Raw genomic sequence first — 22,892 nt, 5'->3', positions numbered from 1 at the left:
AGGACACACAGAGGCAAAATTCCTCTAGGACCAGGCACTTCCGGTGGTTAGGGGGAGTCCCAAACCCACGGATCCCTGCCCTCAGCACCTCTCTGCTCCCAAACCCCGTGGGAAAGAGCCCTCACCGACTGGTCAGGTGGGCACTCCTGAGGCTGCAGAGCAGAAGAGACCACCAACACTGCCAACCCCTGCCCACATCCCTGGCCCAAGAGGAAACTGTATACGGCCTCTGGGTTCCCGTAGAGGAGGGCCCAGGAGCAGCAGGTCCGCTGCCTCTGAGACACTGCAGGAACCTGAAGGGACCGACCAGATAAACAGTTCTCTGCACCCAAATCCCGTGGGAGGGAGAGCTAAACCTTCAGAGAGGCAGACACGCCTGGGAAACCAGAAGAGACTGCACTCTGCACACACATCGCGGACGCCAGAGGAAAACACCAAACACCATCTGGAACCCTGGTGCAAGGAAGCTCCTGGAAAGGGCGGTGCAGATCTTCCTGGTTGCTGCAGCCATGGAGAGCTCATAGGCAGCATCCCACGAGCAAACTTGAGCCTCGGGACCACAGGTAAGACCAACTTTTCTGCTGCAAGCGACCTGCCTGGTGAACTCAAGACACAGGCCCACAGGAACATCTGAAGACCTGTAGATAGGAAAAACTACACGCCCGAAAGCAGAACACTCTGTCCCCATAACTGGCTGAAAGAAACCAGGAAAACAGGTCTACAGCACTCCTGAAACACAGGCTTATAGGACAGTCTAGCCACTGTCAGAAATAGCAGAACAAAGTAACACTAGAGATAATCTGATGGCGAGAGGCAAGCACAGGAACCCAAGCAACAGAAAACAAGACTACATGGCATCATCGGAGCCCAATTCTCCCACCAAAGCAAACACGGAATATCCAAACACACCAGAAAAGCAAGATCTAGTTTCAAAATCATATTTGATCATGATACTGGAGAACTTCAAGAAAGACGTGAAGAATTCCCTTAGAGAACAAGTAGAAGCATACAGAGAGGAGTCGCAAAAATCCCTAAAAGAATTCCAGGAAAACATAAATAAACAAGTAGAAGCCCATAGAGAGGAGTCACAAAAATCCCTGAAAGAATTCCAGGAAAACACAAACAGTTGAAGGAATTAAAAATGGAAATAGAACCAATCAAGAAAGAACAAATGGAAACAACCCTGGATATAGAAAACCAAAAGAAGAGACAAGGAGCTGTAGATAACGAGCTTCACCCACAGAATACAAGAGATGGAAGAGAGAATCAAAGGAGCAGAAGATTCCATAGAAATCATTGACTCAACTGTCAAAGATAATGTAAAGCGGAAAAAGCTACTGGTCCAAAACATACAGGAAATCCAGGACTCAATGAGAAGATCAAACCTAAGGATAATAGGTATGAGAAGAGAGTGAAGACTCCCAGCTCAAAGGACCAGTAAATATCTTCAACAAAATCATAGAAGAAAACTTTCCTAACCTAAAGAAAGAGATACCCATAAGCATACAAGAAGCCTACAGAACTCCAAATAGATTGGACCAGAAAAGAAACACCTCCCGTCACATAATAGTCAAAACACCAAACGCACAAAATAAAGAAAGAATATTAAAAGCAGTAAGGGAAAAAGGTCAAGTAACATATAAAGGCAGACCTATCAGAATCACACCAGACTTTTCGCCAGAAACTATGAAAGCCAGAAGATCCTGGACAGATGTCATACAGACCCTAAGAGAACACAAATGCCAGCCCAGGTTACTGTATCCTGCAAAACTCTCAATTAACATAGATGGAGAAACCAAGATATTCCATGACAAAACCAAATTTACACAATATCTTTCTACAAATCCAGCACTACAAAGAATAATAAATGGTAAAGCCCAACATAAGGAGGCAAGCTATACCCTAGAAGAAGCAAGAAACTAATCGTCTTGGCAACAAAACAAAGAGAAGAAAAGCACACAAACATAACCTCACATCCAAATATGAACATAACAGGAAGCAATAATCACTATTCCTTAATATCTCTCAACATCAATGGTCTCAACTCCCCAATAAAAAGACATAGATTAACAAACTGGATACACAACGAGGACCCTGCATTCTGCTGCCTACAGGAAACACACCTCAGAGCAAAGACAGACACTACCTCAGAGTGAAAGGCTGGAAAACAACTTTCCAAGCAAATGGTCGGAAGCAGCAAGCTGGAGTAGCCATTCTAATATCAAATAAAATCAATTTTCAACTAAAAGTCATCAAAAAAGATAAGGAAGGACACTTCATATTCATCAAAGGAAAAATCCACCAAGATGAACTCTCAATCCTAAATATCTATGCCCCAAATACAAGGGCACCTACATACATAAAAGAAACCTTACTAAAGCTCAAAACACAGATTGCACCTCACACAATAATAGTAGGAGATTTCAACACCCCACTCTCATCAATGGACAGATCATGGAAACAGAAATTAAACAGAGACGTAGACAGACTAAGAGAAGTCATGAGACAAATGGACTTAACAGATATTTATAGAACATTCTATCCTAAAGCAAAAGGATATACCTTCTTCTCAGCACCTCATGGTACTTTCTCCAAAGTTGACCATATAATTGGTCAAAAAACGGGCCTCAACAGATACAGAAAGAAAGAAATAATCCTATGCATGCTATCAGACCACCACGCCCTAAAGCTGGTCTTCAATAACAATAAGGGAAGAATGCCCACATATACGTGGAAATTGAACAATGCTCTACTCAATGATAACCTGGTCAAGGAAGAAATAAAGAAAGAAATTAAAGACTTTTTAGAATTTAATGAAAATGAAGGTACAACATACCCAAACTTATGGGACACAATGAAAGCTGTGCTAAGAGGAAAGCTCATAGCGCTGAGTGCCTGCAGAAAGAAACAGGAAAGAGCATATGTCACCAGCTTGACGACACACCTAAAAGCTCTAGAACAAAAAGAAGCAAATACACCCAGGAGGAGTAGAAGGCAGGAAATAATCAAACTCAGAGCTGAAATCAACCAAGTAGAAACAAAAAGGACCATAGAAAGAATCAACAGAACCAAAATTTGGTTCTTTGAGAAAATCAACAAGATAGATAAACCCTTAGCCAGACTAACGAGAGGACACAGAGAGTGCGTCCAAATTAACAAAATCAGAAATGAAAAGGGAGACATAACTACAGATTCAGAGGAAATTCAAAAAATCATCAGATCTTACTATAAAAGCCTATATTCAACAAAACTTGAAAATCTGCAGGAAATGGACAATTTCCTAGACAGATACCAGGTACCGAAGTTAAATCAGGAACAGATAAACCAGTTAAACAACCCCATAACTCCTAAGGAAATAGAAGCAGTCATTAAAGGTCTCCCAACCAAAAAGAGCCCAGGTCCAGACAGGTTTAGTGCAGAATTCTATCAGACCTTCATAGAAGACCTCATACCAATATTATCCAAACTATTCCACAAAATTGAAACAGATGGAGCACTACCGAATTCCTTCTATGAAGCCACAATTACTCTTATACCTAAACCACACAAAGACCCAACAAAGAAAGAGAACTTCAGACCAATTTCCCTTATGAGTATCGACGCAAAAATACTCAATAAAATTCTGGCAAGCCGAATCCAAGAGCACATCAAAACAATCATCCACCATGATCAAGTAGACTTCATCCCAGGCATGCAGGGATGGTTTAATATATGGAAAACCATCAACGTGATCCATTATATAAACAAACTGAAAGAACAAAACTACATGATCATTTCATCAGATGCTGAGAAAGCATTTGACAAAATTCAACACCCCTTCATGATAAAAGTCCTGGAAAGAATAGGAATTCAGGGCCCATACCTAAACATAGTAAAAGCCATATACAGCAAACCAGTTGCTAACATTAAACTAAATGGAGAGAAACTTGAAGCAATCCCACTAAAATCAGGGACTAGACAAGGCTGCCCACTCTCTCCCTACTTATTCAATATAGTTCTTGAAGTTCTAGCCAGAGCAATCAGACAACAAAAGGAGGTTAAGAGGATACAGATCAGAAAAGAAGAAGTCAAAATATCACTATTTGCAGATGATATGGTAGTATATATAAGTGATCCCAAAAGTTCCACCAGAGAACTACTAAAGCTGATAAACAACTTCAGCAAAGTGGCTGGGTATAAAATTAACTCAAACAAATCAGTAGCCTTCCTCTACACAAAAGAGAAACAAGCCAAGAAAGAAATTAGGGAAACGACACCCTTCATAATAGACCCAAATAATATAAAGTACCTAGGTGTGACTTTAACCAAGCAAGTAAAAGATCTGTACAATAAGAACTTCAAGCCTCTGAAGAAAGAAATTGAAGAAGACCTCAGAAGATGGAAAGATCTCCCATGCTCATGGATTGGCAGGATTAATATAGTAAAAATGGCCATTCTACCAAAAGCGATCTACAGATTCAATGCAATCCCCATCAAAATACCAATCCAATTCTTCAAACAGTTAGACAGAACAATTTGCAAATTCATCTGGAATAACAAAAAACCCAGGATAGCTAAAACTATCCTCAACAATAAAAGGACTTCAGGGGGAATCACTATCCCTGAACTCAAGCAGTATTACAGAGCAATAGTGATAAAAACTGCATGGTATTGGTATAGAGACAGGCAGATAGACCAATGGAATAGAATTGAAGACCCAGAATTGAACCCACACACCTATGGGCACTTGATTTTTGACAAAGGAGCCAAAACCATCCAATGGAAAAAAGATAGCATTTTCAGCAAATGGTGCTGGTTCAACTGGAGGGCAACATGTAGAAGAATGCAGATCGATCCATGCTTATCACCCTTACAAAGGTTAAGTCCAAGTGGATCAAGGACCTCCACATCAAACCAGATACACTCAAACTAATAGAAGAAAAACTAGGGAAGCATCTGGAACACATGGGCACTGGAAAAAATTTCCTGAACAAAACACCAATGGCTTATGCTCTAAGATCAAGAATCGACAAATGGGGTCTCATAAAACTGCAAGGCTTCTGTAAGGGAAAGGAGACTGTGGTTAGGACAAAACGGCAACTAACAGATTGGGAAAAGATCTTTACCAATCCTACAACAGATAGAGGCCTTATATCCAAAATGTACAAAGAACTCAAGAATTTAGACCGTAGGGAGACAAATAACCCTACTAAAATTGGGGTTCAGAGCTAAACAAAGAATTCACAGCTGAGGAATGCCGAATGGCTGAGAAACACCTAAACAAATGTTCAACATCTTTAGTCATAAGGGAAATGCAAATCAAAACAACCCTGAGATTTCACCTCACACCAGTGAGAATGGCTAAGATCAAAAACTTAGGTGACAGCAAATGCTGGCGATGATGCGGAGAAAGAGGAACACTGCTCCATTGTTGGTGGGATTGCAGACTGGTACAACTATTCTGGAAATCAGTCTGGAGGTTCCTCAGAAAATTGGACATTGAACTGCCTGAGGATCCAGCTATACCTCTCTTGGGCATATACCCAAAAGATGCCCCAACATATAAAAAAGACACGTGCTGGGGTTGGGGATTTAGCTCAGTGGTAGAGCGCTTGCCTAGGAAGCGCAAGGCCCTGGGTTCGGTCCCCAGCTCCGAAAAAAAGAAAAGAAAAAAAAAAAAAAGACACGTGCTCCACTATGTTCATAGCAGCCTTATTTATAATAGCCAGAAGCTGGAAAGAACCCAGATGCCCTTCAACAGAGGAATGGATACAGAAAATATGGTACATCTACACAATGGAATATTACTCAGCTATCAAAAACAATGACTTTATGAAATTCCTAGGCAAATGATTGGAACTGGAAAATATCATCCTGAGTGAGGTAACCCAATCACAGAAAAACACACATGGTATGCACTCATTTATAAGTGGCTATTAGCCCAAATGCTTGAATTACCCTAGATGCCTAGAACAAATGAAACTCAAGATGGATGATCAAAATGTGAATGCTTCACTCCTTCTTTAAAAGGGGAACAAGAATACCCTTGGCAGGGAATAGAGAGGCAAAGATTTAAACAGACACAGAAGGAACACCCATTCAGAGCCTGCCCCACATGTGGCCCATACATATACAGCCATCCAATTAGACAAGATGGATGAAGCAAAGAAGTGCAGGCCGGCAGGAGCCGGATGTAGATCGCTCCTGAGAGACACAGCTAGAATACAGCAAATACAGATGTGAATGCCAGCAGCAAACCACTGAATTGAGAATAGGATCCCCGTTGAAGGAATCAGAGAAAGAACTGGAAGAGCTTGAAGGAGCTCGAGACCCCATATGTACAACAATGCCAAGCAACCAGAGCTTCCAGGGACTAAGCCACTACCTAAAGACTATACATGGACTGACCCTGGGCTCTGACCTCATAGGTAGCAATGAATATTCTAGTAAGAGCACCAGTGGAAGGGGAAGCCCTGGGTCCTGCTAAGACTGAACCCCCAGTGAACGTGATTGTTGGGGGGAGGGCAACAATGGGGGGAGGATGGGGAGGGGAACACCCATAAAGAAGGGGAGGGGGAGGGATTAGGGGGATGTTTGCCCGGAAACCGGGAAAGGGAATAACACTTGAAATGTAAATAAGAAATACTCAAGTTAATAAAAAAAAACACTTTAAAAAAATAATGTCCATTATAGAAATTTTCTCCTATAGCTTAAACACCAAATTTCAAAGCCAAAGAGGTGGTTTCTTTCTGTTATTTAGCACTTAAAGAAATATATTTTTAAGTGATTTCAGGTCAGAAATAAAAGAAAATATATTAGTGTTCTCAAAGTGCTCTGAGTAGGACAAAAAAGCAATAGATTATTAACTGAAAGCCTATTGACATAAAAATTTAAGTGTAAAGTGAGTGTGATGGTTTCTATATACTCAGCCCAGAGAGTGGCAGGATTAGAAGGTGTGGCTTTGTTGGAGTAGATGTGTCACTGTGGGTGAGAGCTTAAGACCCTTACCCTAGGGGCTGGGGATTTAGCTCAGTGGTAGAGCGCTTACCTAGGAAGCGCAAGGCCCTGGGTTCGGTCCCCAGCTCCGAAAAAAAAAAAAAAAGAACCAAAAAAAAAAAAAGACCCTTACCCTAGCTGTCTGGAAGCCAGTATTCTGCTAGCAGCCTTCAGGTGAAGATGTAGAACTCTCAGCTCTTCCTACATCATGCCTGCCTGGACACTGCCATGTTCCCACCATGATGATAATGGACTGAACCTCTGAACCTGTAAGCCAGCCCCATTAAATGTTGTCCTTATAAGAGGTGCCTTGGTCACGGTCTCTATTCACAGCAGTAAAACCCTAACTAAGACAGAGATTGGTAGCAGGAGTGGGGTATTGCTGTGATAGGTCTGACCATACTTTTGTTTGGAGGAATGTGAATTCTGGGACTTTGGAAAGTGGTAGAATGCTTTAAGTTGGGCTTAATGTGCTGTCCTAGTAGGAATATGGAAGACTTTGTTGCTGAGAGTGATGTGAACTGTGAGGACTTGGCCCAAGGGGTTTCAGTAAAAAAGAATTTCAGAATGTGGCCTAGAGACTGTTTTTGTGATACTTTGGTGAAGAATGTGATTATGTTTTGCCCTCGACTGAAGAATCTGCCTGAGGCTAAGGTGAAGAGACTCAGGTTAATTACATTGACAAAGGAAGTCTCAGAAATGCCCATCATAGATTTTGTTCTCTGGTTAAGTCTCTTTAAGAGCATTTTAAACAAAGTATAGCAAGCCAAGAAAGGAAAAATATAAAATATATGGTTTGAGTATTAAAGAGGCTCCAGAAAGTGAAATGGAACTGAATCCTGTATTGAAGGAGATAACAAATTGAGGAATGGGACTTTGGGGCAAGATGCTACCCAGCTAAATTTAGATCTAGGCATGGTGGTACACCTTTAATCCCAGTAGAAAAAAACCAAGCAGATCTCTGAGTTTCAGGCCAGCCAAAACAGAGAAAGTTTTAGTGAAGAAAAACTTAAATCTAGGTTTCGAGGACCACACCTTTAGTCCCAGGAGACAGAGCCATGCAGAGCTCTGAGTTCAAATTAAATCCTTTCTTAAGTTTCTTTGGTCAGAATAGCTTGTATATTAAAGGATTATGTAAGCATTTAAATTAAATGGGAGTATTAATATTTATTTCCTTTCCAGACTTACTCTTAGTCTGGAGGCCCTCCTCCCACACTACCAACATACCCTGGAGATGTCACATCTTAGTGGAGGCTGTGGATTTCCCTAGCTTTCCCCTTTAGACCCACCCAGTCTTCCCTTCTAGCCCATTTCTATTGTTTGTTACCCACTGACCCTGAGAAACACTCTATCAGGGATCCCACAGCCACAAAACTTGACTAAGACTCAGAATGGGAAACAGCAAGCAAAGAACAGGGCAGTCAGGCAGCAAAGACAAGACCAGATATCTACACCAAGGAACACCTCAAATATCATAACCCCAGATGCCTAGATCCGAGCACAAAACCACCAACTTGAATGGCCAAGCCCTTGTGCCTCCTCCAGAAGCTAGCAACACTACTGTAACAGGCCCTGAGAAAAGCAATTTAGCTGAAGCACAAGACAAGGACTTCGAAATAATACATTCAAGGACCTTAAAGAGGATATGAATAAATGCCTTCATGAAAACACAAACAATTGAATAAAATGATAAAAACATTTCAAGCCATGAAAGTAGGATTTAAGAAAGGAATAGAATCAACTAAAGAAAACTCACAACTAAAATACCAATAGATTACAAGATTTGAAGATGAGGTAGAAGAAAATGTTAAATCTAAAAGAAAAGAAATTGGGGGGGGGTGCTTTCAGGAAATCTAGGACACTATGAAAAGAACAAACATACAAAGGATAGGTATAGAGGAAGGAGAAGAAAACCAGGTCAAACGTACAGAAAATATTTTAAACAAAACGATAGAAAAAATTACCCTAACCTAAGAAACAGAGTTGCCTAGCAAGGTACAAGAAGCATGCAGGACACCAAAAAGACTGCACAATAAATAAAATTCTCCCATAGCGTATTATAACCAAAACATTAAACATACAGAAGAACAAAAAAAGAGAAGAAACACTGCAAGAGAAAAAGACCAAGTCACCTATAAAGACAGGCCTATTACAATAAGGAGAGAGAGGGCAGGGGGAGAGGTAGATGGGGAAGGAGGGAAAAAGGAAGGGGGAGAGGGGGAGGGAGGGAGAAAGGGAGAGGAGGGGGAGGGGGAGAGAGAGAGAAAAAAACAGGTGGTGCAGCACATAAAGTTGTATGGGTGGGGAGGTGGAAAGTATTTGCAAAGAGTTGCGGGAGGGGAAACATGATCAAAATATATCGTGTGAAATTTTTAATTCAAATAACATATTTCATCCAATATCCAACCCATTGGATATTCCGATCAGGTAATCCTTTTGGAAAGCCCATGCAGACAAACACAGAAAGTATGTTCAAGTGATTTTAAATCTGGTCATGTTGACAATAAAAACTGAACAGTACAAGAAAATTTACTCTCTCATTCTGTACAGTATTTAAGCAAAGTATCTGGCTAGCATAATGAGGCAATAAAATAAAATGAAAAGCATTGGAAAGAAAGAAGGAAAACTAATCCTCTTTTCAGATAAGATGATTTATAAAAAACTTAAAAAATTAGCTCTTCATGACAACAACTCAAGTTAGAAAAAACTGGAGGATAGAAAAATCATTTCAGGCATTTGTAATGAACATTTCAAAACTGTTAAGAAAAGAATCTTATTTATAGTAGCATCCAAAAAGAATAAAATACTATGACTATAAATGGAAAGACACACTATATTCATAGCTCTCATGATTCAGTTGTTAGCAATACTGCCCAAATACATTTAATATAACACCCTTGAACGTTTCATGTGGATTTTTAAATAACTCTACAAATTAACCATAAAATCCTTATGAAAATGCAAATGACCCAAAATACCAAGAGCAAGCCTGGAAAGGAGAAACAAAGTCTAAGAGACAGGTTCACATAGAACAGGCTAGCCTCAAAATTGCTATGTAGCCAAAGGACAACCTTGAATTTCTGATCCTCCATTCTGTTTCTCCCAAGTGCTGGGATAATTGGTGTGTACCTCCAGATCAAAACCAGGACTTTGGGCATGCTACACAGACATTCTCCCAGCTGACCTACACTAAAGCACCAGATTTTTTTTATAGTGCTAGGAATAGAACCCCAGACTTTCACACATGTGAGGCAGTCTACTGTTGAGCTGCAAGCCCCAGTTCTCAAGTTAATTGATTTTATGAGAGTGTCAAGATGTGTAAAAAAAATTAGTCTTTTCAACAAATGATATCAGGAGAACCAGATCACCACACACAAGGAATGTGTTTATACCCAAATCTCATATATGTGAAAATAACTTAAAATAAATATAAATAAATAAATAAAAATAAATAAATATAAGAACAAAAACTACAAAGACTCTATAGGTTAAGTATAACATAAATCTTCTTGGATTTGATAACAATTATTGCAGGTGACATCAAAAGCAAAAAAAAATTAAAATAAAAATTAAGGTAGACTTTGCCAAACTTGAAAACTTTTTTATTGCAAAGAGCATTATAACAAAAGCTAAAAGCGCTCCCCGCTATACAGAGGCTCTTTCTCTCTGTGTGCTTGCTGTGTGTGTATCCTCAGCCCAAGAAAAGTCTTCTTGTTTAGCAGATGATTCTATCTGCTGTCCTTGGAAATTCCCTCAGCTGCAACCTGTGGAGCTTAAGATTTTCTCTGCCTTTTAATTCTTTAACTGGCAGACAAAATGAACCTGATCAAGAACCCTATCAGGGTTCATATGTATTCTGAGATTGATCTATGATTCAAGACCCCAGGATTCATATGTAGACGAAGATGCAGATCATCATAAACTTTAAAGCAATGGTTCTCAACCTTCCTAATGCTGTGACCCTTTAATACAGCTCATGTTGTGGTGACCCCCAACCATAAAAGTATTTGCACTGCGACTTCATAACTGTAATGTTGATAGTGTTGTGAATTGTAAGGTGAATATCTGACATGCAGGATATCGGATATGCGACTCCCAAAGCGGTTGAGAACCACATGTTGAGAACTGCTGCTCTACAGGATGAGCTGGCTTCACAAAGAAGTAGAGCTACGCTACTTCACATCAACGCCAGGTTTTTAAAATCTGAGCCTTTCCTATTTGCTTTAATTCCTAACATTTCATTTGCACTCTCTGGTATTGCACTTATATTAAAATCCAAAAGATTTCAAAGATACCCTTGAAAAAGACAGATTTCTCCCCCTCCCCTTCACACACACACACACACACACACACACACACACACACACACACACACACACACACACACACCCCTTCCCACCGGAAATATATAAACCTGATCTCCCAGATGACACCTCTAAACTCACAAGGGTGACAGTTAAGTTAGATGGCAGCTAGAAAACACGTGCTAGTTTTTGTTATATTTTAACTGCACAGTAAAGAAATTAAAAAAACAGGAGAGGTTCATGAGCTCTGGCCCCTCCCTGGGATCTGTAGGAAGTTAACATTTGCAGGAGGAAGGAGATATTCTTCAGTAGTATAGCCACTGATAAATTGTCTATGCTCCTGCAAATAACCCATGGTTCAGTAAGTAACCCTCACTAAACTTGTTGGTTCACAAACTAAACGAATCAAAATAATATCATTTTCCAATTCCAAAGAAGAGTAGGAGAAGGGGGATGAAGAAGAAAAGAAAAAGAAAGTGAAAAAAACCTCATGCTAGTAAGCAAGTGCTAAAAAAAAAATGTAAGTCAGAATGATAGTTCAAGGCCAGCATGGACCATGCCTTAAACCTGACAGGGTGGTGCATGCTTGGGAGATAGAGGCAAGCAGAACAAGAGTTCAAGGTCATCCTCAACTACATAGGGAGTTCAAGCCCATCCCAAACTATGGAGATCACCTCAAAAACAACAAGCAAAAAAATGCAAGACAAGTCATTGAGTGAGAGGAAATACTTGCAAACTATATATTGGAGGGATAGATGAGTATACATTGGTAAGCATAGCTGCTTTCCAAATTACATATTTGACAAGAAATTTGTATATTGAATACATAAATAACTCTTCCAACAAAGGAGTATAAAGACAACAATTTTAAAGTGGGTGGTTTGACATGGCAGCACATGCCTATAATTACAGCACTCAGAAGGCAGTAACAGGAGGATTACTACTTGGAGGGTATCTATGCTACATAGCAAGTTACAGGCCCCATGAACTCCCTAGTAACATTCTGTCTCAAAGGAGTCGGGGTATGAATGATCTTAATGGATACTTACTCTAAAGAGACTGGTACAAATGGTCAATAAACACATGAAAAGAAGCCCAAAATTATTAGTAATTAGGCAAGTACAAATAAAAAAAAACAATGAGCTGCTTCAGAACCCCCACTAGGATGGTTATAATAAAAAAGGCAATTAAAAATGTAGCCAGGGAGTTTGATAATTTGTAACACCAACACATGGCTGGTAGGAACACAGAATGGTATAGTCACTTTGAGGAAGTAGTTTAGAAGTTTCTCAAAATGTAAAGATTAGAGCTATTATATGATCCAGAAATTCTACTTACTGGTATATGCCTAGAAAACTGAAAGCCTAGGTGTACAAAATAACTTATATATGAATGTTCATAGAAGCATTGCTCATAATAGTAAAAAAAAAAACCAGAGGAAAGTAGAAACAACTTATAACCTACTATCTACTAATTAAAGAATGGAATAAACATAAAATGACCCATTGTCACAGTGAAGTATTACTCAACAATAAAAAGGAATATAATCCTGATAAATGCTACAAGAATGAAGCCAAATGCAAAGCTACATGGTTTATGGTTCTGTTGAAATAAAATGTCTAGAATAGAGAAATCCATAGAGACCTATCATGGGTTAACTATTGTTATAAACTGAGAGGAGCTAGAAATAGAGGAAAATGATTGGGGTTTTACTTTGGAGTCACAGGCCTATTCTGGAACTAGACAAGGGTGGTGGGTGTACACAATTATAAATATACTAAATGCTGCTGAGTTGTTTACTTTGATGGTTAATTTCGTGTGTGAATTTTTGATCTCAATAAATTACTTAAGCAATAAAGTCTAAGCTAATATTTCCATTTATGAGGAACATTATAGAAGGTGAAAAACAATTCAAAGAGCTAGAACTTACTTAGGTCCCCTGGATCTTTCGTTATGGATGCTGAAGCCATCAAGTGGGTACTGGAAACCAGGCCTGGGATCTCTGGAAGAGCAACAAGTGCTCTTAACCACTAAACCCTTAAATATATGACCTTTTAAAAATATTTATTAATTTTTATTTTATGTATATGAATGTTCGCCTGCAGTGCCTGTGCTGGTTAGAAGAGACCACCATTTCTCCTGCAACTGGAGTTTCAGGTGGTTGTGAGCCACTGTATGGGGGCTGGGAACCAAACTCAGGTCCTCTGCTAGAGCAGCAATTCCTCTAAACCGCTGCACCACCTCTCCGGCCTGAGCTTAGTTCCTTATAAACCTAAGAAATCGGACAAACTGTAAGGGGCTGGACAGACAAAAGTGATGCAACAGCGACTGAAAGCAAAATACATAGAACTATGACAAATTACATTATGTGCATAGAAAGGATTTAACATGGCCCTTTATTTGTTCATTCATTTTGTAAAAGCAAATAAGGTAAATCATCTCCCCTGTCTGTGTTGTTAAGAAATGACTACTACGGAATTAGTTTGTGACATAAAGACTTCAAATAGTGCACCTTTCACACTCCTTCCTACCTTTCAGCAATTAGCCTGCACACTCACCACAAGTTACTTGAAGAGAACAATAATTGGTCCCAAGGAAAAATACCCTCAACTAATATAGGATACTCTACACTAAAAGTATCTTCCATAAGTCTGGGGAAACTCTGAACTGAAATATAGAATAAAACCCAATGAAGAGACCCATAATCTACATAGCAAAAAAAAATGGCATTCAGAAGCAAAGGGCTCATACAATTGTTCCAGCTTGTTATTTTAGTTTGCTTGTAAAAGCTAGATGCCTTCAATATGCAAGCAAGTTTCAGCTAGATTCCAGAAAAGTAAAATAAACAAAGGGAATGTTCAAGTCTCTAACTGTTTGGAGGTAGAAGGGGGTAGGGGATCTATGCAGGAGCAAGGCACTTCTTTTGGAATCATATTATCTACCTGGCATTCTCACTAAATTATTTTTAAACATAAGGCAAATCTCATGAAGTTCTGTGTGGAATAGGTATTTTTAAAATGCTGAGTTATCCAGTGGAAGGGGAAGCCCTTGGTCCTGCCAAGGCTGGACCCCCAGTGAACGGGATTCTTGTGGGGAGGGCGTTAATGTGGGTAGGATGGGGAGGGGAACACACACATAGAAGGGGAGGGGGAGGGGTTAAGGGGATGTTGGCCTGGAAACCGGGAGAGTAACATTTGAAATGTAAATAAAAAATACCCAATTTAATAAAGATGGAAAAAATGCAATAAAATAAAATAAAATAAAATGCTGAGTTATAAAATCTAATAAAATTCAGTGGCACCACTAAAATGTCACTTATGTTTGGTGTACCTATTCCATGACTAAACGAGAAGTAGATATAAATTCCACTGTCTTTTTGGTTTCCTGCCACTGAGTTACAAATGGAAACTTCATATTGGAACATTTTAATAGAAACTAAGTCAAACATCTGTCTTAGATAACACTTTGGGCAACACCATAAACTCAAAGTTGCATGTTTCTACAGGTATTTTCCCATGTTCTCCCAATATTTCACCTTCAGTCTACATAATGATGTTTCTGAATCACACAGGGCATCTTGAGGACCATGGGAAAAACAAGAAACAGGAAAGAGTGTGAGTCCGGCTTAATCCCTCATTTTCATTCATAAAAACAGGTGTGTCCCCAGTACTCACCTTTCTCAGATTTCTTGCCTTTTTTTGAAGAACTGCCACAGCCCATGGCTTCTAAAGCATATATGCTGACAAATTCAACTTCTGGTTCTCAGTGAGAGTGTGAATTCCCTCCCTTTGTGCTTCAAGAAGCCACTCAACCGATTCCCTTCAGTCCATAGATACTATGGGGAAGACGGGGAGGGAGGGAAAGCACCGGTTAACAACATCATAGCTAAGGGTCTGCCCAGCAGAATTCATTTTATGCTTCTGACTTGTCGTTCATCATGTGATGTGAAAGTGATCACATATAATCTGATCCTTGTTTCCTTTCCAGACCACAGGAACAGCTTTCAATAGTTTTTTCTGCCACACCAAAATGATAGTTTCCTATGTCTGTAAGAGTGTATAATTTTATAATTAAAACACAGGGGATGGAATATGGAAAGAGCTAACATAATTCAGTTGTTTTGGCTTCAAAACTGAAAGTAATTAACTCTATCTAGGCTTTTAAGCACAAATTGGAGGCTGACTATGAGACAAAAACAACACATTTAACTATGCCAAAAATCAAATCAAAGTGAGTATTTGGCAATTTTCCTTAGAATCGGTGAGAAGGGGCTTTTTTTTTTTTATAAAACAGGGGGCTCAAGGCCTCCCGTAAAACTCACAAATCATAATTTGCAGGTGTCCTTAATTAAGCTTCCAAATGTGAAAGAGGTTGCTCGAACACCTTGATGTCTCCCTTCAAATGTACTATATCCTTCAGACAAGGCCACCAGATTGTTGCCTTTAGAAGCACCCAATGAAGGTGTTCAACAGAGTTTCTCTGGGCAACACACCATCTTCTTATCTCATAATCTCTCTGTTCACTGGGGGGTAGGGTGTTGTATGTCTTTTATTTTGTGATATTTTCGGATGGCCTATTTATGTTTATTAATAAGAAAACAAAAAGCAACTGTATTTTTCTTTCGCTTCTACATTAAAAGCATTACAAATTTCAGCTTAGCTAAAGAAAGGAAACATTGAAATGAGGCAGACTAAGAGTATAGCTCAAGGGAGTACAGCATGTGCGTGGCATGTCTGATACTCTATCAGTGGTTCTCAACCTTCATGATGTTCCGACCATTTAATACAGCCCCTAATATTGCAGTGACCTCCCCCATCATAAAATTATTTCCATTGCTACTTCATAACTGTAATTTTGCTACTGGCATGACCCATGTTGTAAATATTTTTGGAGAGAGGTTTGCTAAAAGGGTATTGACCCACACACAGGTTGAGAACCACTGCTCTAAATGAGTCCAGGCACCAAAATTAGATAAATAAACACATTTTAACTAAATAAAAAAATCAATAATAATTGATTATTGGTTACCTAATACTTGATTATTTTAATCAATAACAACCTTAGTTATTCCGATAAGAATTGATTTCATTATGTATTAAGTTCATTAACCCTTCTAAACATTGGGTTATGTCAAATTGGATGGGAATTACTTTTGTGGACTTCTTTTGTTAGTGGTTTTGTTTTTGCATGTTGAGTTTGGTTGTTTAATTTTGAGACTAAGTCTTAATGTGGCTCAGGCTGGCCTCAAATTCCCTATGCAGCAATGCAAAGATGACCTTGACTTCTAACCCTCCGCCTCCACTTCACAAGTGCTACAATAACAGATGTGTAGCACCCAGTTTATGCAGTGCTAGAGGATTCATGTATGCAAGGCAAGCACTCTACCAATTGAGCTAATATAATTCAGTGGCTCTGGCTTAAAGCTGAAAGTAATTAACTCTATCTAGGCTTTTAACCACAAATTAGAGGCTGACTATGAGACAAAAACATTAAGTTATGCCAAAAACCTAATCAAAGTGAAAATTTTGGCTATATTCTTTAGAATCACTAAGAAAAAACCTCTTATAAAAAAAAACTAAACTAAAAACAAACAACAACAAAACCGAGACCCAAGACCTCTCTCAAATGTATGAATCTGAGATTCTCAGGATTGCCCTTTTGTATGTTTTCTAAATCAAATTGTTGTATATCAGTTTAAAGATTAAAACACTCTATCCTGCAGGGAAGCTCTTTAAGCAGGAAGGTATTATTTTTAATCAATAATAACCTTAGTGATGGTATTCTGATAAGGACTCACAATAGCTTCAGGAAGTCCCTGAAACTCAGTAGGCTTCTCCTCCCTAAAGTAAGCAATAAAGACTACTGAGTCACTCTCAGATAAGCAGTTCGCTCTCAGAGGAGCCAAACTATAAAGAAGACTCTGAGACTAGAGCAGCTGCCTGGAAGAGGCAGAAACCCACCAAGCTGCCTGAAAGAGATTTAGATCAACTGAGTCACTTAAAAGGGGCTCTCTCCAACCTGCTGAGCTGCCCGAAGGCTGTGCAGTGTGCTCCAGGTTCCCAGATGTTGTGAATTGTCTGTCACCCATGCTGGGGAGGGCTTTGATGATGTCTTTGAGTCATTTCTGCCCTTGTAAGTAACCCCTCACCCGTACTCCTGTAAGTAACACCACTTAAACTCATTGGTTTATCAAGTTGTACTTTGGTGGCCACCATATTTTGGTTTGCTTCCTGCCAGGGGTGAGTAGTGTTGTGTGTTATGTCTCCCAAGGACAAAATTTGTCGAACAACATGTGGACAAGGCATGTTAATGAACTCAAGTTCAAAGGCAGAGTAAACCTTGTGATACTCCATTCTTCAGGCTCACCATACATCCACTATATTCACAATCTTATAAGCCTAAGCACATTTGTTCAGGAGGTAGGGAAGAGAAAGAAGAGGGATGAAGGAAGTGGTCTTGGGAGAGAGAGGGGAGGGAGGGAGGAAGGAAAACAGTCAGTTTGGCAAGATTTGAATAAAGGAATTACAAACATTTAGAGGTGTGAAAGACCTTTAAAATTAATATGTATACAGAGTCAAGGAAGTTAAGCAACTTGCTTAGTGTCATATAGACCTACAGTTGTCAAAATTTGTTAGTAATTAGAATTATCTGAGGAATTTTAAAAACTCCCAATGCTCAGCTTGAACCATTAAATCAGAGTCTATGGGAGTTTAAAAAAGACTCAATGCCCAAGTCCTACCCCTTGAGCTTCTCCTGTAATTGCTACTCGATCGTGACTAAGCATCAGCTGTGGGAACCAGGACGGCACAGTCAGTAATGTGCTTGCTGGACAAGCGTAAGAAACCCGAGTTTATCTCCAGTATCCAGTTAAAAAAAAACACAGCAAAACCAAAACAAAACCAACGAATCAAATGAAACAAAACAGGCACGGTAGTGCACACTTGCAATGCAAGCAATGAGGAAGCAAAAACTGGACAGATCCCTATGTCTCAGTGACCAGCCAGCCTAGCCTAACCAAGGATTTCTAGGCCCATGAGAGACCTTGTCTCAAAATGAAACAAAAATACAATGCAGCAACAACAAGAACAAGAACAACAACAACAACAACAACAACATCAACAACAAAATAACGAATGTGGACAGCTTCTGAGAAATAATACACAAAGTTAATCTTTGGCTTACATAGTACATACAATGCACCTACATGAACACACATGCACACATACCTTACTTGCATACACACACACACACACACACACACACACACACACACACACACAAATAATAAAATAATATACTACACTAAAGATGCTGTTACAGTTTTCAAAAAAATTCTAATAGGCCACAAAGGCTGACAGTCTCTACTAGAGAACACGTTAGCAAATGCATGCTGTTCAATCCTTCTATTTGAAGCTGAATTGTTCCAGTCTCAACTACAAACCTTTAATTTGGGGCATCTTTCTTACTTATTAAATTAGAGCACCATTCGCACTCTCAGGAATTTCTCAAAGGCCATTTGTGGTATATCTATGGACGAGCAAGTTCTTTGTTCCCCGGAAGTAATTATTCTAGACCCATCAGCATTTTCCAAGTCAGTGCTTTCCAGTGGGGGAGAGGGTTAAAAAAATGCAGATTCCTAGACTGTATCCATCAATAAAACTAGACATCTCTTTAAACCTAGGGTCTTGGAATCTGCATTGAAACACAACTATGGGCTGGTGGGGGTGGGGTGTAGCTGAGTGGTAGAGCACTTTCCTAGCATGTCCAAGAACCTTTGATTCAATCCCCAAAAGTGTAAAATGAAATAAATGTTAACCCTAAAGGGAACATAGATACAGGCCATCCATATATTTCAGGTCAAAAAAAAAATTACCATCTTCCCATAGTATCCATGTTTTCTTCGGTTTTACTCCTTCTGTATTCTACTTTCTTCCATCCCGCTTTATGAATTATAAGAGTAGGACCTTGAGCAGTGGGAGAGATGGCTCCGATGTTAGGTATACTGCCTGCTCCTCCAGGATATTCTAGTTCTATTCCCCGCACCCACATGTTGGTTCACAATCATCTTTAACTCCAGTATCTGGGAAGGCAATACCCTCTTCTGTCCTCCATAGGTACCAGACACACATGGTGTACAGACATACATGTAGGCAAAGCACACACGCACGTAAAAAAAAGTTTTAAAATTTTAAACAGTTGAGTCTTGAGTAGTCAAAAAACACTAGATAACAGGAAGTGATATGGTTCAATCCTGATTTTCTTTTGCCAGAAAAAAAATAATAAAGCAGTTATAAACGATAATTGGTTCTCAGCCTCCTCAAAGTTAATTCATCATACAACTAAATTACATACACAAGATTATTGGAAAGCTGGACACTGTAACACATGCCTATAATCTCAGCACTCAAGAGTTTAAGGTGCTGGATAGAACTAAACCTGTCAATACCCAGTCACAGATGGAGGATGGGCACACAGAGCCTTATTCCCCAATACTGAACTACTGGCTACTGAAGTCTTATGAATGAGGTCAGTCATAGTCTTCAGTTGGTACTGTCCAGTAAACCCATTGGGCTGCATTAGATAATTCCATGCAATTACAATGGCCCTGGCTAAACTAAGTGGGTCACAAAACAAAACAAAAAGACATGAACACGGAAAAGAGACCAATAGGGAGAAAGTAATTTACAGGGGTGGGAAGGTAAGAGAAAGTGAGGGTGTGAGTAATCAGGATGTACTACACACATATATGAAGTGGGGAGGCCTGGAAAGATGGCACAATGGGTAAAGGCACTTGCCACCAAGCCTGATGACAATGACCTAAGTTCAATCACTGGGACCCACACAGTGGGAGAAAAGAACAAATTTCACAATATTATATTCTGACCTCCGCCCACATGTTGTAATGGGTGTCATACAGTTCCACAAAATAAATAAATGTATTTTTTTTAAAAAAACAAACTTGTGAAAGAAAAAATTTCATTAATTTGTAAAAATAAGACTTTGGGGCCATCCTAAAATACATAGGAAGAGCTTGGCTCAAAAAAAAAATAAAATAAAAAATTTCACTGGGAACTTAAAAACATGAAACTTTAGCTCATTTCTGTTACACTGTGAGCTTGATGCTTGTAACTTTTCTTGTGAATACCCCTCGAATCTCAGGAACCTGTACAATGCATTCAATAGAATATGTTCGCTAAATGCTGAAAAGATAAAAAATATTTCTAAGCCAATGTTCCTTAAAAATTAATTACTAAAAATCATTATTATTGCATCATTTATATAGAGACATGTGCTATTTTGATAATATAAAAGCCTTTTATTAAAGTAGAAGTGGGTAGTGCTTATCTATCCTTTGTTAAAGTGTATTTTAAAATCATGAGGAAAAGAAATGATAATTGTTCTGGAATTATTTGGTTGTCAGAAATGGTAATTGACTATTAGAATTTTGTGCTATTAATTATTAAATTATTTCAAATCTATTATTCTCTCTCCATTAATGGACAGAGGGTAAAAGGAAGGGAGGAGGAATACAGAAACAAAGGAGTTCTGTTTAGTGGTCACCAAAGCATGAGCTGGTTAAACATTGGGACCATTGTCTCAAGCTGCCCAACTTAGACCTTGAAGCAGAGTGGGAAGTGATTTGTGAGCCATGTCTGTGTGCATTTGAGGACACCTCTGCCTGCAAAGCTGATAGAGGTGATTTAGAGATTTTCCACTCCTTAGTAAAGCCTAAGCTTCTATCCCCATCCTCTGTCAGCATTAGCAGAACACTTAGTGCACTAATGAAGTCTGAAGAACAGAGTCCCACAGGAGCTCTGAGCTTCTAGGTGAGGAGGGAATTTCTCAGGGCTTCCTAAAGCCCCACAAATGCCCTGGTTGAGGGGACACACATACACACTTAGGAGGGCATCTTGTATCATGAGATTTTCTCTAAAACCATCCGAAGGATGGTTTTAAACAACAAACAGGAACCAGTGAGTCATCAGGCACTCATGAGCAATCTAGTAGAAGGTTTGTCTTATTTATTTTGGGGAGGTCTGGAGGGTCAGAATGTTCGATACTGTTCATTCTTTTCACCCTCACCACTCTAATGGCAAGGCTGAAAATATGTGGAAAGAACAAAAGATGGCCCCTGGAGTCAGGTTCACCTCCAGCCCTTTGCAAATGCTAGCTCAGTCTCTCCTTGTTCTTAACTCATTCTTCCCATTATCCTTATTGCAAAGTGTCTCTCCATTTAACGCCCACATCTTGGCTCAGCCACCCTGACCATGAGTCCACTTATGACAATGCTTTTGATTTCAGTTATGTAACTCCCCATGTCAGAAGGTTAGCTTTCCCTAATCGTGCTGATTTTGATAAAAAAAAAATTGCTACTCAAGCTCTGGGCCTATAGAAGTGAAATCTGGAACCCAAAGTCAGTCCCCTGTGGTCAAGTCCCTCCTTGCCACCTTAATGGGAACCTGGCAGGAAGGTATATTTCATTCTACATGAAATATGCAGACACTCACCCAGAAGAAAGAGAGGTGGTACTTACCAGGCTCTCATTTTCTCCATTTTTATTGACACTTACTGAAAAAGAGTTTCTCTAGCCTGCTGTCTGTGGCCTAAATATACTTAAGAGAGATAGGTGGGGTAGAGAAACCCCTAGACAACTGCACTAAATATGGCCTTTCCCCAACTCTCTCCTACCTACAGTAGAATATATACCATTTGCCTATGTCCAGGGTCTTAAATGGACAAAGAGAGAGGCATAGAAGACTGATGTTGTGATCCTTCCTCGATCCCACCAGATGAAAAGGTAGAAAAAAATTAAGGAAACTATGTGAACTACTGGAAACTATATCAACTAGTGGAAAGTGCCAGAAAGTATCTGTTGATACATCCAAGTTATTACAACCAGGCAGCAGTTTGGACTGGCTTTCCAAAGTTTTTTGTCTGTCTGTATCATTTATGATTTTAGAGCTACGGGTAGGGCAAATATTCCACCATCTGAGAAGTTCAGGAGAGGTGGGGTAGAACAGGCTCCTTACTGTAGGACTTGTCAACAATAATAAGCATTATGAAACACTATCACTATTTTCCAAAACTGCCAAGCAAGGGACTCTTTTGAGGCAAAGCATCTCATAAACAATTGTTGCTCCTAAGTGCTTAATGGTGGCCCAGTGGAGCCTTGCTTTTGAAGTGAGACAAACTAGAATTTGAATTCAGTTTGTCTTTAATACTTCTATACTTCTATTATGTGTAAAAATAACTGGTAATAATGGCACATACCTAAAAGGCTTGTACTCAGTACTTAGGGAAGACCTTGCCAAAAACAAAACCAGCATGAACAGAGAACAGCCCCTTCTTAATGGGAATAAGGTCAGGAAGGGTTGTATATAACAGGTACCGTGGTGTTTGCTCAACTCACTTCCTTCAGAATATTTTCTCTGGGGTTTCTCTGAGGCTAAACTCTCATGAGTATCCAAAGAATCTGGGATAACTGAAGATTCACAAAGAAATGGGCTCCCTAGTCACCACCAGGGCACTATGATCAGAAAGGATGCCAACAGTAAAGATCATAGCTAATATCACTACTGTTTATTAAGGGTTATTTACTCACCCAGTAGGTAC

General features: G+C 39.5%; 1 protein-coding gene across 7 annotated transcripts in view; it reads right to left on the bottom strand.

Moving 5' to 3' along the window:
• The window catches only part of Ppef1 (protein phosphatase with EF-hand domain 1), a 153,317-nt gene that overhangs the window by 87,444 nt on the left and 42,981 nt on the right, over positions 1-22,892 (bottom strand). For 4 of the 7 annotated variants that reach the window (XM_087600181.1, NM_001034935.2, NM_001434224.1 and 1 more), the window contains one exon: positions 14,954-15,114. In XM_087600181.1, coding sequence (XP_087456307.1) covers positions 14,954-14,999 — 46 coding nt within the window. In that variant the 5' untranslated portion in view covers positions 15,000-15,114. Of the gene's footprint in view, positions 1-13,209; positions 13,282-14,953; positions 15,115-22,892 lie in introns of all 7 variants that reach the window. The other 3 variants (XM_087600180.1, NM_001434223.1, NM_001434225.1) reach the window with 1 other exon arrangement.

The sequence above is a fragment of the Rattus norvegicus genome, chromosome X (genome assembly GCF_021556685.1).
Source record: "Rattus norvegicus strain SHRSP/BbbUtx chromosome X, alternate assembly SHRSP_T2T, whole genome shotgun sequence".
Lineage (NCBI taxonomy): Eukaryota > Metazoa > Chordata > Mammalia > Rodentia > Muridae > Rattus > Rattus norvegicus.
The sequence above is the reverse complement of the archived record's forward strand: the minus strand, read 5'-3'. Positions and strand labels throughout refer to the sequence as shown.